Source organism: Lactuca serriola, chromosome 7, assembly GCF_051521515.1.
Source record: "Lactuca serriola cultivar US96UC23 chromosome 7, Lser_US96UC23_V15, whole genome shotgun sequence".
In the NCBI taxonomy this organism is placed as follows: Eukaryota; Viridiplantae; Streptophyta; class Magnoliopsida; order Asterales; family Asteraceae; genus Lactuca; species Lactuca serriola.
Genome location: NC_136414.1, coordinates 171,432,608 through 171,444,155, shown reverse-complemented (window position 1 = coordinate 171,444,155; position 11,548 = coordinate 171,432,608). Strand labels below are relative to the sequence as shown.

The window sequence follows — 11,548 nt, the reverse complement described above, 5'->3', positions numbered from 1 at the left end:
CAGAGGATATTTCGGCATTTAGTTGCTGTTTTGTTTTGGTTTTAATGCCTAAATCGTTTTTTGAAGTTAAAATCTGAATTTTACCTTTATTAAATGATTATCCTTGCCAAAACAATAGATAATTTCAAATCTTTTGAATATTGGTTGTTTATGTGATAAATATGGATTATTTAAAATTATTTGGTAATTATCTAATGACTAAAATTGGATTAGGTCAAATATAGATAATTATGAAATTAATTGTTTAATTTAAATTATTTGTTATTTGATCCCTTTAGTTTTGAAAAAGTTCAAAACTTGCCCTCAAGTTTTGAAATTTGAATTTGGTGATTAAAAGTTTAATTTTGAAGAATTTAAATGTCAAACCCTTAGAGTTTTACAAGTTTAAAATTCAACCCTATACTATTATATTATTACAAGCTTAATGAATATATATATATATATATATATATATATATATATATATATATATATATATATAATTAAAATGCTAGTCTTACCGTTATTAGGCCTCATTCACGAAGCCGGTCTATAAGGTGGGTATAAGGTTGTTGCCTATAAAATGGCGCTTAATGGTTGTACACTCACACCCACCCCTTGCTTGACTGGTGGAGGGTCGTTAGCCGAACGGGTAGGATAAGGCAATCCTCTCCTCATTAAAAGTATAATAAAAAGTAACTACATGTTTTACAAAATTCTCAATCTTAGTTACTTTAGGGTAAAATGTGAAAATGATTCTATTCCATGGAATTACACTTTGTATCCTTGTCAAACGTTAGTGGAGCGTGCGTGGTTAACCGGCACACTAATTTGGGATTGACATTGGTGGCGAAGGGTGACTCGATGTTCGTCATAAATCAATGGAGCGTGTGTGATTTACCGGCTCATTGATTAGGTGATGGAGACAGTGACTGCACCATGTAGATTCGCATGGTTATTCACAACTTTTTTGCGATCCTCGGCATCCCAATCACAAATTTGAAGTGCATATCGAGATTTAAACATCCCATTGAAAAGTTCAATGAATCTCAAAGATCTAGGAGATTTCAATACATTTAAAGCTTAAAACTTCTTTTTCGTTTTTCATGGAGAGAATTAGTGAATCGTCATTCACTTACCTTCAAATTATTTACTTTTAGAGTATGGCATCCCTTTCTAAGTTGTAAATAATGTTGTTGGGTCCTAGCCCTAATTTCTCATTTGGGTGTTTAATTAGGGATTCGTTTCTAATCAAACTTTGTTCCTTTTCTTTTTCAGATGTCTGCAAACAACAACAACAACGCTTCTGGGTCATTCTCGTTGATGAACCTATGTCAAAAGGTGACATTTGACGGCTCTAACTTCAACGAGTGGATGAGGTATACTCGCATGATCACTCACTACGAGGACAAAGAATATGTACTCGATGAAAAGCTTGAGAAGATCATCCCAGATGTTGCTACTCCAGAAGAGTTGGCTGCCTTTGAGGCCCACGAGTGTGATGCTACGAAAGTTCATTGCATCATCCTGGCCACCATGAACCTCGAACTCCAAAAGTCCTACGAAGACATGTATCCGTATGAAATGCATCAGGATTTGCTAGACCAGTACCACCAAAGCGCAAGGCAAGAGCGCTATGAGATCATTACTAACATGATCACCGCTAAGATGGGGAGTGGAGAATCCCTAACCTCTTATTTGCAGAAAATGCAGAGGTATGTTAATCGTCTTCTCAAACTTAATGTTAAGTTTGATGAGGATTTGGCTATCGACATAATCCTCCACTCCTTTCCCTCCTGTTACAACCAGTTCAGAATGACCTACTACATGAACAAGGAGGAGGTTTCCTTGAGCAAGCTCCAAGGACTGCTGAGAGCAACCTCAAAGACAAATTCGTTGCACCATCCCCTGTTGTGGTTGCTCCCGTGTTGGCAATTGGCCAAGGAAAGGGTAAGAAGAGAAAGGCTCCCTGTAAGGGCCACCATAAGGGTAGGACCCAAGATGGTTCCTTTTCTAGTGGAACCAAACCCGGTTCGGTCAAACCCTCTTCCGACCCCAAAAGAAGCAAAGTGCTATTACTGCCACAAGAAGGGCCACTTGAAACAAAGCTACCCTTAATATCTGCAAGATATAAAGGATGGGAAGATTAAGCCCACCTTCACAGGTATGTATTCAATTAAATCTAATAACTCATCATTTGCTACTTCATGGGTTCTTGATATAGGTTGTGGTTACCACATTTGTTCTGATTTGCAAGGCCTAAGAAGAAGTAGGGAAATGGAACATGGGAAGATAAACTTGATTATGGGAAACAGAAGATCATCGCCTGTGCCCATAGACGGAGTTTATTCTTTAGTGCTGAGTAATGGGTTAGGGTTAGATTTAGAAAATTGTTGTTATTCGCCAGATATGGCAAGAAACATTATTTCATTTCATGGATTGTTTAGACAAGGTTTCAAATATTCTTTTGATAATAGTAATGGTTCTATTAATGTTTATTTGAATGGTGTCTTTTATTTCAATGCATTACCTTGTAATGTGATTTATGAATCTGTGATGGTTGTTGATAATTTAGGAAATGATGTGTTGAATATTGATTATTCTACTATCCTAGACAAAGCATGCTTGTGGCATTGTCGCCTTGTCCATGTTAACAAGAAATGCATAGCCCAACTACAAAAGGATGGAGTGTTAGAGTCATTCAACCTTAGGGATGATGACGCGTGTGAATCTTGTTTACTTGGGAAGATGACCAAGTCACCCTTTACTGGCACTTGTGACAGGGGTGAGGGTCCATTGGATCTCATACACACCGATATGTGTGGGCCCTTTAGATCCACCACAAGGGATGCTTGCTGCTTCTACGTAACTTTTACAGACGATTATAGAAGATATGGATATATCTACTTAATCAAGAAAAAGTCGGAAACCTTTGAAAAGTTCAAAGAGTTTAAGAATGAAGTGGAGAATCAGTTGGGTAGGAAAATCAAGATGCTTCGGTCAGACCGAGGAGGAGAGTACCTAACTCTTGAGTTTCACGACTATCTAAAAGAATGCGGAATTCTTTCGCAATTGACGCCTCTAAGAATGCCACAATTGAATGGTGTGGTTGAGAGACGTAATCGAACCTTGTTAGACATGGTTCGTTCTATGATGACTCGGAATCCGTTACCAATATCTTTCTGGGGGTATGCCTTAGAGACTGTCGCCCACATCCTTAACTTAGTTCCCACCAAGAAGGTTACCAAGACTCCTCACGAGATGTGGACAGGGAAAGCTCCCTCATTAGCATATATTAAGGTTTGGGGTTGCGAGGCTTCGTAAGACGAGAGACTCACGACAAGCTCGAACCTTGTAGTGAGAAGTTTCATTTCATCGGCTATCCACAGAAGTCTTTTGGCTATCTTTTCTATAGACCGAATGACAATGTTGTCTTCGTTGCTAGAAGAGGAGTGTTCCGAGAAAGGGAATTGATAAGCCAAGAAGACAGTGGGAGGAAAATTGATCTTGAATAGATTCAAGAACAAAGCGATGAAGGAACCTCTAACACTGGTGCTCAACCCGAGGAGGAAACTCCTGTTGAACCCGTTGACGAGTCCTTACCTCTTAGACGTTCTAATAGGGTTAGTGTTCAACCCCAGTTTTATGGTTTTCATATTACTACTGAAGGGGATATGTTTATTAGTGATGAAACACTAATGAATTTGGACGAACCTAGCAGCTACAAAGAGGCCATGGCAGGCCCAGAGTCTACTAAATGGAAAGAGGCAAATGGACAGGGAGATTTAGTCCATGTACGACAATCAAGTTTTGAACTTGGTTGATAATGTACCGGATCGTAAGATAGTCGGGTGCAAGTGGATCTTCAAGAAGAAGACGAACATGGATGGGAATGTGCACACTTATAAAGCGCGATTGGTTGTGAAGGGCTTTACTCAAACTCCCGGAGTTGACTATGATGAGACCTTCTCACCAGTTACGAAGATAAAGTCTATTATGGTAATGCTTTCTATAGTTGCGTTTCATGATTATGAAATTTGGCAGATGGACGTGAAAACCGCTTTCCTTAATGGGAAGTTGGCTGAGGATGTGTATATGAATCAGCCAAAGGGTTTTGTCGATACGAAGAATCCAAATAGAGTGTGTAAGCTTGAGAAATCCATTTATGGATTGAAACAAGCATCTCGCAGATGGAATCTTTGTTTTGATGAGAAAGTTAAAGAGTTTGGCTTTCTACGAAGCGAAGATGAATCTTGTGTATATGTCAAAGCCAGTGGGAGTATAGTGAGCTTCCTCGTATTGTATGTTGATGACATACTACTCATAGGAAACGATGTCCCAACCTTGCAGGAGGTCAAGTCTTGGCTTGGGAAATTTTTCGCTATGAAGGACCTCAGAGAGGCTGCTTATATTCTGGGAATAAGGATAGTAAGAAACAGCAAAAAGAGACTGATAGGACATAGTCAGGATACATACTTGGATAAGGTACTAAAGCGTTTTAGTATGGAAAATTCCAAGAAAGAGGAGTTGCCAATCCAAAGCAATACCAAGTTGAGTAAGACTCAAAGCCCAAGTATAGAGGCTGAGATAGTTGATATGATTTGAGTACCTTACACTTCCTCACTAGGCTCTATCATGTACGCTGTGACTTGTACTCGCCCTGATGTGGCCTTCGCCTTGAGCATGGTCAGTAGACATCAAGGGAACCCTGGTAGAGCTCATTGGATTGTAGTTAAGAATATTCTTAAGTACCTACGAAGGACCAAAGAATGGTTTCTAGTCCTCGGTGGGAGTGATGACTTAAGGGTATGAGGGTATAGTGACACTAGTTTTCAGACGGATCGGGATAGTTACCGATCACAATCGGGCTGGGTTTTTACCCTAAATGGAGGAGCAGTGACTTGGAAAAGTTCCAAGCAGGAGACCGTGGCTGATTCAACGTGCAAATCAGAGTACATTGCGGCAAGCGAAGCATTGAAGGAGGCTATATTGGAGACCTTGGAGTTGTGTCATCCATAAAGGAGCCGATTGAAATTTTCTGTGATAATGAAGGAGCGTTTTCCTTAACCAAGGAACCAAGAGATCATGGTAGATCTCGACATATAGACATAAAATACCATTTTATCAGACATCAGGTAGAAGAAGGACTCCTCGTTGTGAAGAGGGTATCATCAGAGGAAAATCCAGCAGATCCCCTTACGAAGGGACTGAGTAGGGTCAAACACTTGCAGCACGCTAGGAGCATTGGGCTGAAGGATGATATAAGTTTGGATTAGATAGGAAACATGTAATAGATAGTTTTTACTTGACATTTGATGAATAAATAAAGTGGTGTTATTTATAAATAAATTTACTGTCTTGTGTTGGTTATTTATCTATTGTTTCTATTTTGCATGTTTTGACTTCCTGAATAATAAGATTATTCAAACGGTCCACAGTCGTTCATGTTTTGGAAGTAGATGTGAATGAAGACTATCATGAATTGTTTGTAGAATGTCTAAAAGGTTTTTGGAATAGCAAAGGTTGATGCAAAGTTCATGAGTGCTTATGAATTTGATTTGAGCATTGGAATAAACCCTCGTTTGTTGGTATCACTTCGTGATCGCAAATTGATAATATCATATAGTCTTAAAACTTAGAGATATGGTTGTTGTTTGCTGGTTGGTTATGCATTGATGATGTGTAAACGCATCAGTAACTTGATATTATAAAACACATTGTTGTGCATGATTCAATTAGTAAATAATAGATGCATATGAGTCGAAGTTAATCTATTCCTTTTACTCTATGAGAATAAAAGTGATATCTTGGCCACTTGATGATTTGGTTTGACTTATTTGTCGGGCCCGGTCAGAATAAAGTTGATGTGTTCAATTAAATTCTATGTCAAACAAATCAAAGATCAAGAAACAAGTGTTAGACAATGAGTATTGTCAGCATGATATCAATAATAAAGGATTATACAATCCCTTATCTGAAGGACAAGTTGTTGATCAGAGTTGACAGCGAAGTATAAGAGCTACGATTGCTAATCGGATTCTGAAGTCATATGTGAGATATAGTTACTAGACTTATCCAAGTGGGAGACTGTTGGAATAGTGTCTAAGCCTGTAACTATATTTGGTATGTACTTGACCCGGCTTTGCATGGTCCTTTTGGGTTGCCTTCACCAAAGCAACTTGACAAGGTAATTTAAGGAGAAAGAGAGAATATTATGGTTTATTAATATATTATAAGAATAATATATTAAAGGAGAAAGCATACTTATTTAATTAGTATTGGTCATAAATTAATTAGGAATTAATTTGGTGACTAAAAGAGATTAATTAAATAAAGGGGTATAAACTGTCAAATGTATGATAGTTAAGTTTTGGGCTAAGCAAACCTTATGGACTCAAGGGGGAACAAAATTATGATGGGGATCCATCATATTTTCGTCCAAGGCCTTATTCTAGAAGGTTCATTGGGCTGCTTGGTGGTTAAGCTGTCCATTAGGGTTTAGACTGAAACCCTAGCAGCCTGCAAGTATAAATAAGACCCCTAGGCTATGGAAATCGGCTACGTACGCATGCTTCTAAGAGAACCCTAGGGCCGATTTCAGCACCTCTCATCTTTCCTCATATTGCCTTCTTGCTTGTGGGATTTGTGAACCATTAGAGGAGTTATAATTGTGACTCTAAGCTTAAGATCAAGAAGATTACAAGGATTTCAAGCTACTTGAAAGAGGTAAAACACTTGGATCTGTTTTCTTTATGATAATTTCGAATTATATATGATAGATCTAAGTTTGTAAGTCTTGGATTCAAAGCATGTACAATAAAGAAACCTAGATCCAAGCATTAGGGTTTGTACGAGCACATAGGATTGTTTATTATGCCTAAAACCCATCACCAATATGATCTTACTTGGTCATTCAATATTTCATAGAACTTGGTATTCTTTGGGATTAATGAAGAATCTGGAAAATAGTTATTATAACCTTATAAATACAAATGAATATTAAAACTTAGTAATATTGGTATTTAGGTCGTTTAAAAGGAAAGGGAAAAGGGTTATGAAGAGCTAACTTCATTTTAAATCACCCACCTTTTAATTAGATGAGTATGTAGTTACTTTCATGAACATGATTTTAATAAAAGTACTTAGTGCTTAAAAGATCAAATTTATATTGAATGCTTATTGTTTGTATTATGTGCTAAATGTATACCATGTATTGTTATTGTATTTCATAAAGAGGAAATTTATATTAGAAGTTAATTACAAATATTTTAATCTTGTCGAGTTATAAACTAACAATTATAAAGATGCTTAATTCAAATTAAGTTGAATATTAAGTACTCTCTTTATGGGGTTATGCGGGAGTTTGAAGCGGAGTGTAGAATTCATCCACTTTCAAGACATCTATTTTGGTGTGTCAGGATTAGACAACAAATGAGTGTATCTGAGTCATCTACTAGAGTATGTTGACAACACTTTATTATTTTAGACGCTCTTGTGAATCACGTTGTTAGTATGGATTTATAACCAACTCATGTAAAATAAATGGGATATCATATTTATGCTTTCAAAAAAAAATGGAATATCATAATTATCAAACACTCTAATATTTAAATTGCTTTATCACTTAACAACAATCGAGGAATCTCCTAACTGTGTATTCAAATCATTGCTCAATACGATTCATCGTGTAAGTCGATTCTTCTAGATGATCATTGGTTAGGATTTTATAAGAATCGATTATGTTGGGTTATTATAGGTAGATTGCTTTATAGATATCCACGTTGGATTATAAGTCTATATTGTCTGGTAAGGCTTGTTTTGCATGATTATTACATATAGTTTATATCATTATAATACTATGGGATTGAAAACCTTATGTGTCTCACCAGGTTCTCAAACCCGACCCACTTAAATCATATGCATCGTAGGTTGTGGTTACTAAGGTTGTCGGAACGTGAACATAATGTCGAGTGAATAAAAAGAAAAACATGTAATGGTATTTAGGATTGATATGTTGTCTATTAATTATGACATCCTTTGTGTGTGTGTGTATGTGTTTGTATTTTGAAACAATATTTTTTGTTTCAAAATTTTTTATTAAACTGAGATTTTCCGCAACAAAGACAACCTGGTATTTAAAGCATAAAAAAAGTTTTATTTGGTTTGAAAAAAACTAAAAGATGTCCCGTTATGGCCTACTTATTTGGTCCTTTTAACATAATATGATCGGTTTATTTTGCAACATACTTAGTTAAAGATTATGTGGTTGCCACATGGCCAATTCCATTTATGTGAAAAAAAAAAATACAAAAGCAACAAAAGAAAAGAAACCATGTATATTTCCTCGAATCGTAGACACCCATTCCCAAATCTATCCATGTCTAAAAACCTAGACCCCAAAATTATGATTGTACAGCAAGAAACACACTCATCATCATCGTTTATATGACGATCTCTGATAATTAGAAAGAAAAAGAATGAAAATGAGACGATTGTGTTTTAAGGAATATGTCCAAGCTGAAGAAGGCCAACACCGGTTAATGTATTCAGTGCAGTCTTGTCAGAGATGAAGAACTAGTAAGACTAATTCCAAAACTATTACAAGACTACAATGTCATTTTCAATTTTGCCCTGTAAAACTGCCATAAATTCATATAATATATACACAGAAGCATTGTTTTGTCTTAATTTGAATATAAAGACATATAAACAAGCCATGTATATAAAACTATAATAAAAAGTGCATCATTTCAGCTATTAGTAAAAAAATAAATAACTACATAAATAAGTTTTAAAATATAAAAAAGTAAATTATTAAAATCGTCCCTATGATTTGGTCAAAATTGCACGTTTAGTCCCTAACTTTTTCTTTGCACTCAGATCATCCTTGTGGTTTGATTTTGTTGCGTTTTTCGTCCTTATGGTTTGGTCGAAAATGCACGTTTGGTCCCTAATTTTATGTATGTAATGGACGAAAAACGCAACAAAATCAAACCACAGAAACGATCCGAATGCAAAAAAAAATTAGGGACCAAAAATGTAATTTTGACCAAACTATAGGAACCATTTCAGTAATTTATTCAATATAAAAAGTTGCGTATGTTTCAAAAAATAGATAAAAATTAAATAAAAAAAATTATCTTATTTGATGTCTAAAAAAAATATTTTCAAAAAATAAATAAATAAGTAAATCATAAGTATTTTATTTGTTGACCAAGAAAAAACATTTTCAAAAAGTAGATAAAAAAATAAATCATAAAATTCTTAAATGACTAAGAAAAAACATTTTAATATAGATCGACTCATCACCGTACTAAAAAAATAAAAACAAAAACAAAGAAAAAAAAACTCCTAATCCGTAGGTATTCTTTTTCCAAGATATAAAATCTATTTTACCAATGGATAATTCTGTTCTTTTCCTGATTTTATTTAATTCTGCAGTGTGTAAACTTTGAATTCAGGCCGATTTGTAGCAGAAACAAACAAAGGACCAAGGATATAAGCCGATGAGGATAAACTAAGCATAGAAAAAAGCAAAAAGCGACACTAAAACCTGTATTCAACTTCCAGGTGTCACTCAACAGAGTCAATCAAGACACATGCCACAAACTGCATGGGCACACCTAATGACCTAATCCTCGACTGCAACAACCGAGTGGGAATCGAAAACACGATGATACTTTGACCATCAACCTGCCAAAATTTTGAACTATCCATCCATCCATAGCATGCAAAAGCTTCATATCCAAACCCTAAATTCAGTATAAATAGAGGCATCCATACCCATAGAAACGCACATCGAAAATGAAGACCAACTCATATTTGCTTTTTGCACTAATTGTGATCGTTCTCCTTTCATCCACTTTTGCTGACGATATTTCCAAGCAAGAGACGACGCCTCAGAGTCCGTATCTTCTCTTTCTCGTGACACATTATTAAAATTAAGTTGTCAGAATATTGATTTTTTTTTTTAAACTTTATCTTGAAGCAAAAGAAGCTGCGGACGCGCATAAAGTTGAAGCTAAAGAAGATGGAGAAAAGTATGGTGTAAACTATGGTGGCGGCGGAGGAAACAATGGTGGAGGTGGCAGCGGATGGGGTGGCGGATGCCATCATGGATGCTGTTATCAAGGACATGGAGGAAGTTGCAACAGATGTTGCACCTCACCAGAAGAAGCAAAGGCGTTTGCGGAAAATCAAGCAAAATCAAAAAAAGCTGTTGACGCCCATAAGGTAGAAGCTAAGGGTGATGACGGACAGTATGGGATAAACTATGGCGGCGGAGGAGGAAACTATGGTGGAGGTGGAGGTGGCGGTGGCAGTGGATGGGGAGGTGGATGCCGCCATGGATGTTGTCAAGGATATGGAGGTAGATGTAACAGATGTTGCACCTCACCAGAAGAAGCCAAGGCATCTTTGTTAAAAAAAGAAGCAAATGGTGATGAAGGGAAGTACGGTGTAAACTATGGTGGCGGAGGAGGAAACTATGGTGGAGGTGGAGGTAACTATGGTGGAGGTGGCAGCGGATGGGGTGGTGGATGCCGCCATGGATGCTGTCAAGGATATGGTGGAAGATGTAACAGATGTTGTACTTCACCAGAAGAAGCCAAAGCATTTTATGTAAATATAGAAGCAAATGGTGATGAAGGAAAATATGGTGTAAACTACGGTGGTGGTGGAGGAAACTATGGTGGAGGTGGCAGCGGATGGGGTGGTGGATGCCACCATGGATGCTGTAATCAAGGGCATGGAGGCAGTTGCAATAGATGTTGTTCGTCTCCTGAAGAATCCAAGGCATTTAAGGAAAGCCAATCTCGCCCTTGAACACCCTATAAAATTTGAAAGCTTAGTACAAATCCATGTATAGTATAGCCTAAAATAAAACAATATATACATGGTGTAATGGATGTATGGATATGAATCACGTGGAAAATACTCTCTTTTTCCACCTTTATGTTATGTTTTGCTCTATCCAATCGGTGTAGGTATTTCTGTTAAAGATACGATTGAATCGAGACAATGAATATAATCTACATGCATAAAATTCTATTGGACCTCATATACTCGAAGCTTTAATCCATGACGACAACTCCACAACGATTAGGCCACATAGGCTCTTACGAACAGAAGTCATACCAACATGTTTGTTGTAAGATCCACCTACGGATTTAATTATTTTCCCTTTTTCATTTTTGTGTACGTTTTGTTCGAGATTATGTGGGTGCACGTGCATATATACTTACTTAACTTTTAATGATTATTATCCGATTCATTTTTTTATTTAACTTCGGAAAAATCCGGGTTTTGTTCCGGGCAGTTTTTTGTGTTTTTTATAAAAAAATATAGAAGTTTTGATTGTAAAGACCAAAAATGTCAAAATGGTTAAAGAATTAAAAGGGTTGGAATTAACAAGTTTGTAGAAAATTGACCAAAGTTGAATTCCTTAAAGTTTTGTGGTCAAACTTTAAATATTAAAAAGATTCCTAAAAATTATAAAAAAGTTTGATTGACACAACAAAACTGTAGCCTTTAGCGGCGGCATAAGTCGTCGCAATTGATGACCTCTTGT

At 36.5% G+C, this 11,548-nt stretch overlaps 1 protein-coding gene across 1 annotated transcript; it reads left to right on the top strand.

The window, feature by feature from the left end:
• The first annotated feature begins 9,725 nt into the window (after window positions 1-9,725).
• On the top strand, window positions 9,726-10,938 carry LOC145064901 (uncharacterized). Its single transcript, XM_079012264.1, has 2 exons — window positions 9,726-9,883; window positions 9,968-10,938. The coding sequence occupies exons 1-2, from the start codon at window positions 9,784-9,786 to the stop codon at window positions 10,801-10,803; spliced, it is 936 nt and encodes a 311-aa protein (XP_078868390.1). The 5' UTR covers window positions 9,726-9,783; the 3' UTR covers window positions 10,804-10,938.
• Window positions 10,939-11,548: the final 610 nt, after the last annotated feature.

Excerpts from the sequence above, each read along its gene's own strand:
- LOC145064901 (XM_079012264.1), top strand. The coding sequence starts at position 9,784 with ATGAAGACCAACTCATATTTGCTTTTTGCACTAATTGTGATCGTTCTC. Across the intron at positions 9,884-9,967 it reads GCAAGAGACGACGCCTCAGA|CAAAAGAAGCTGCGGACGCG; the intron begins GTCCGTATCTTC and ends TTTATCTTGAAG.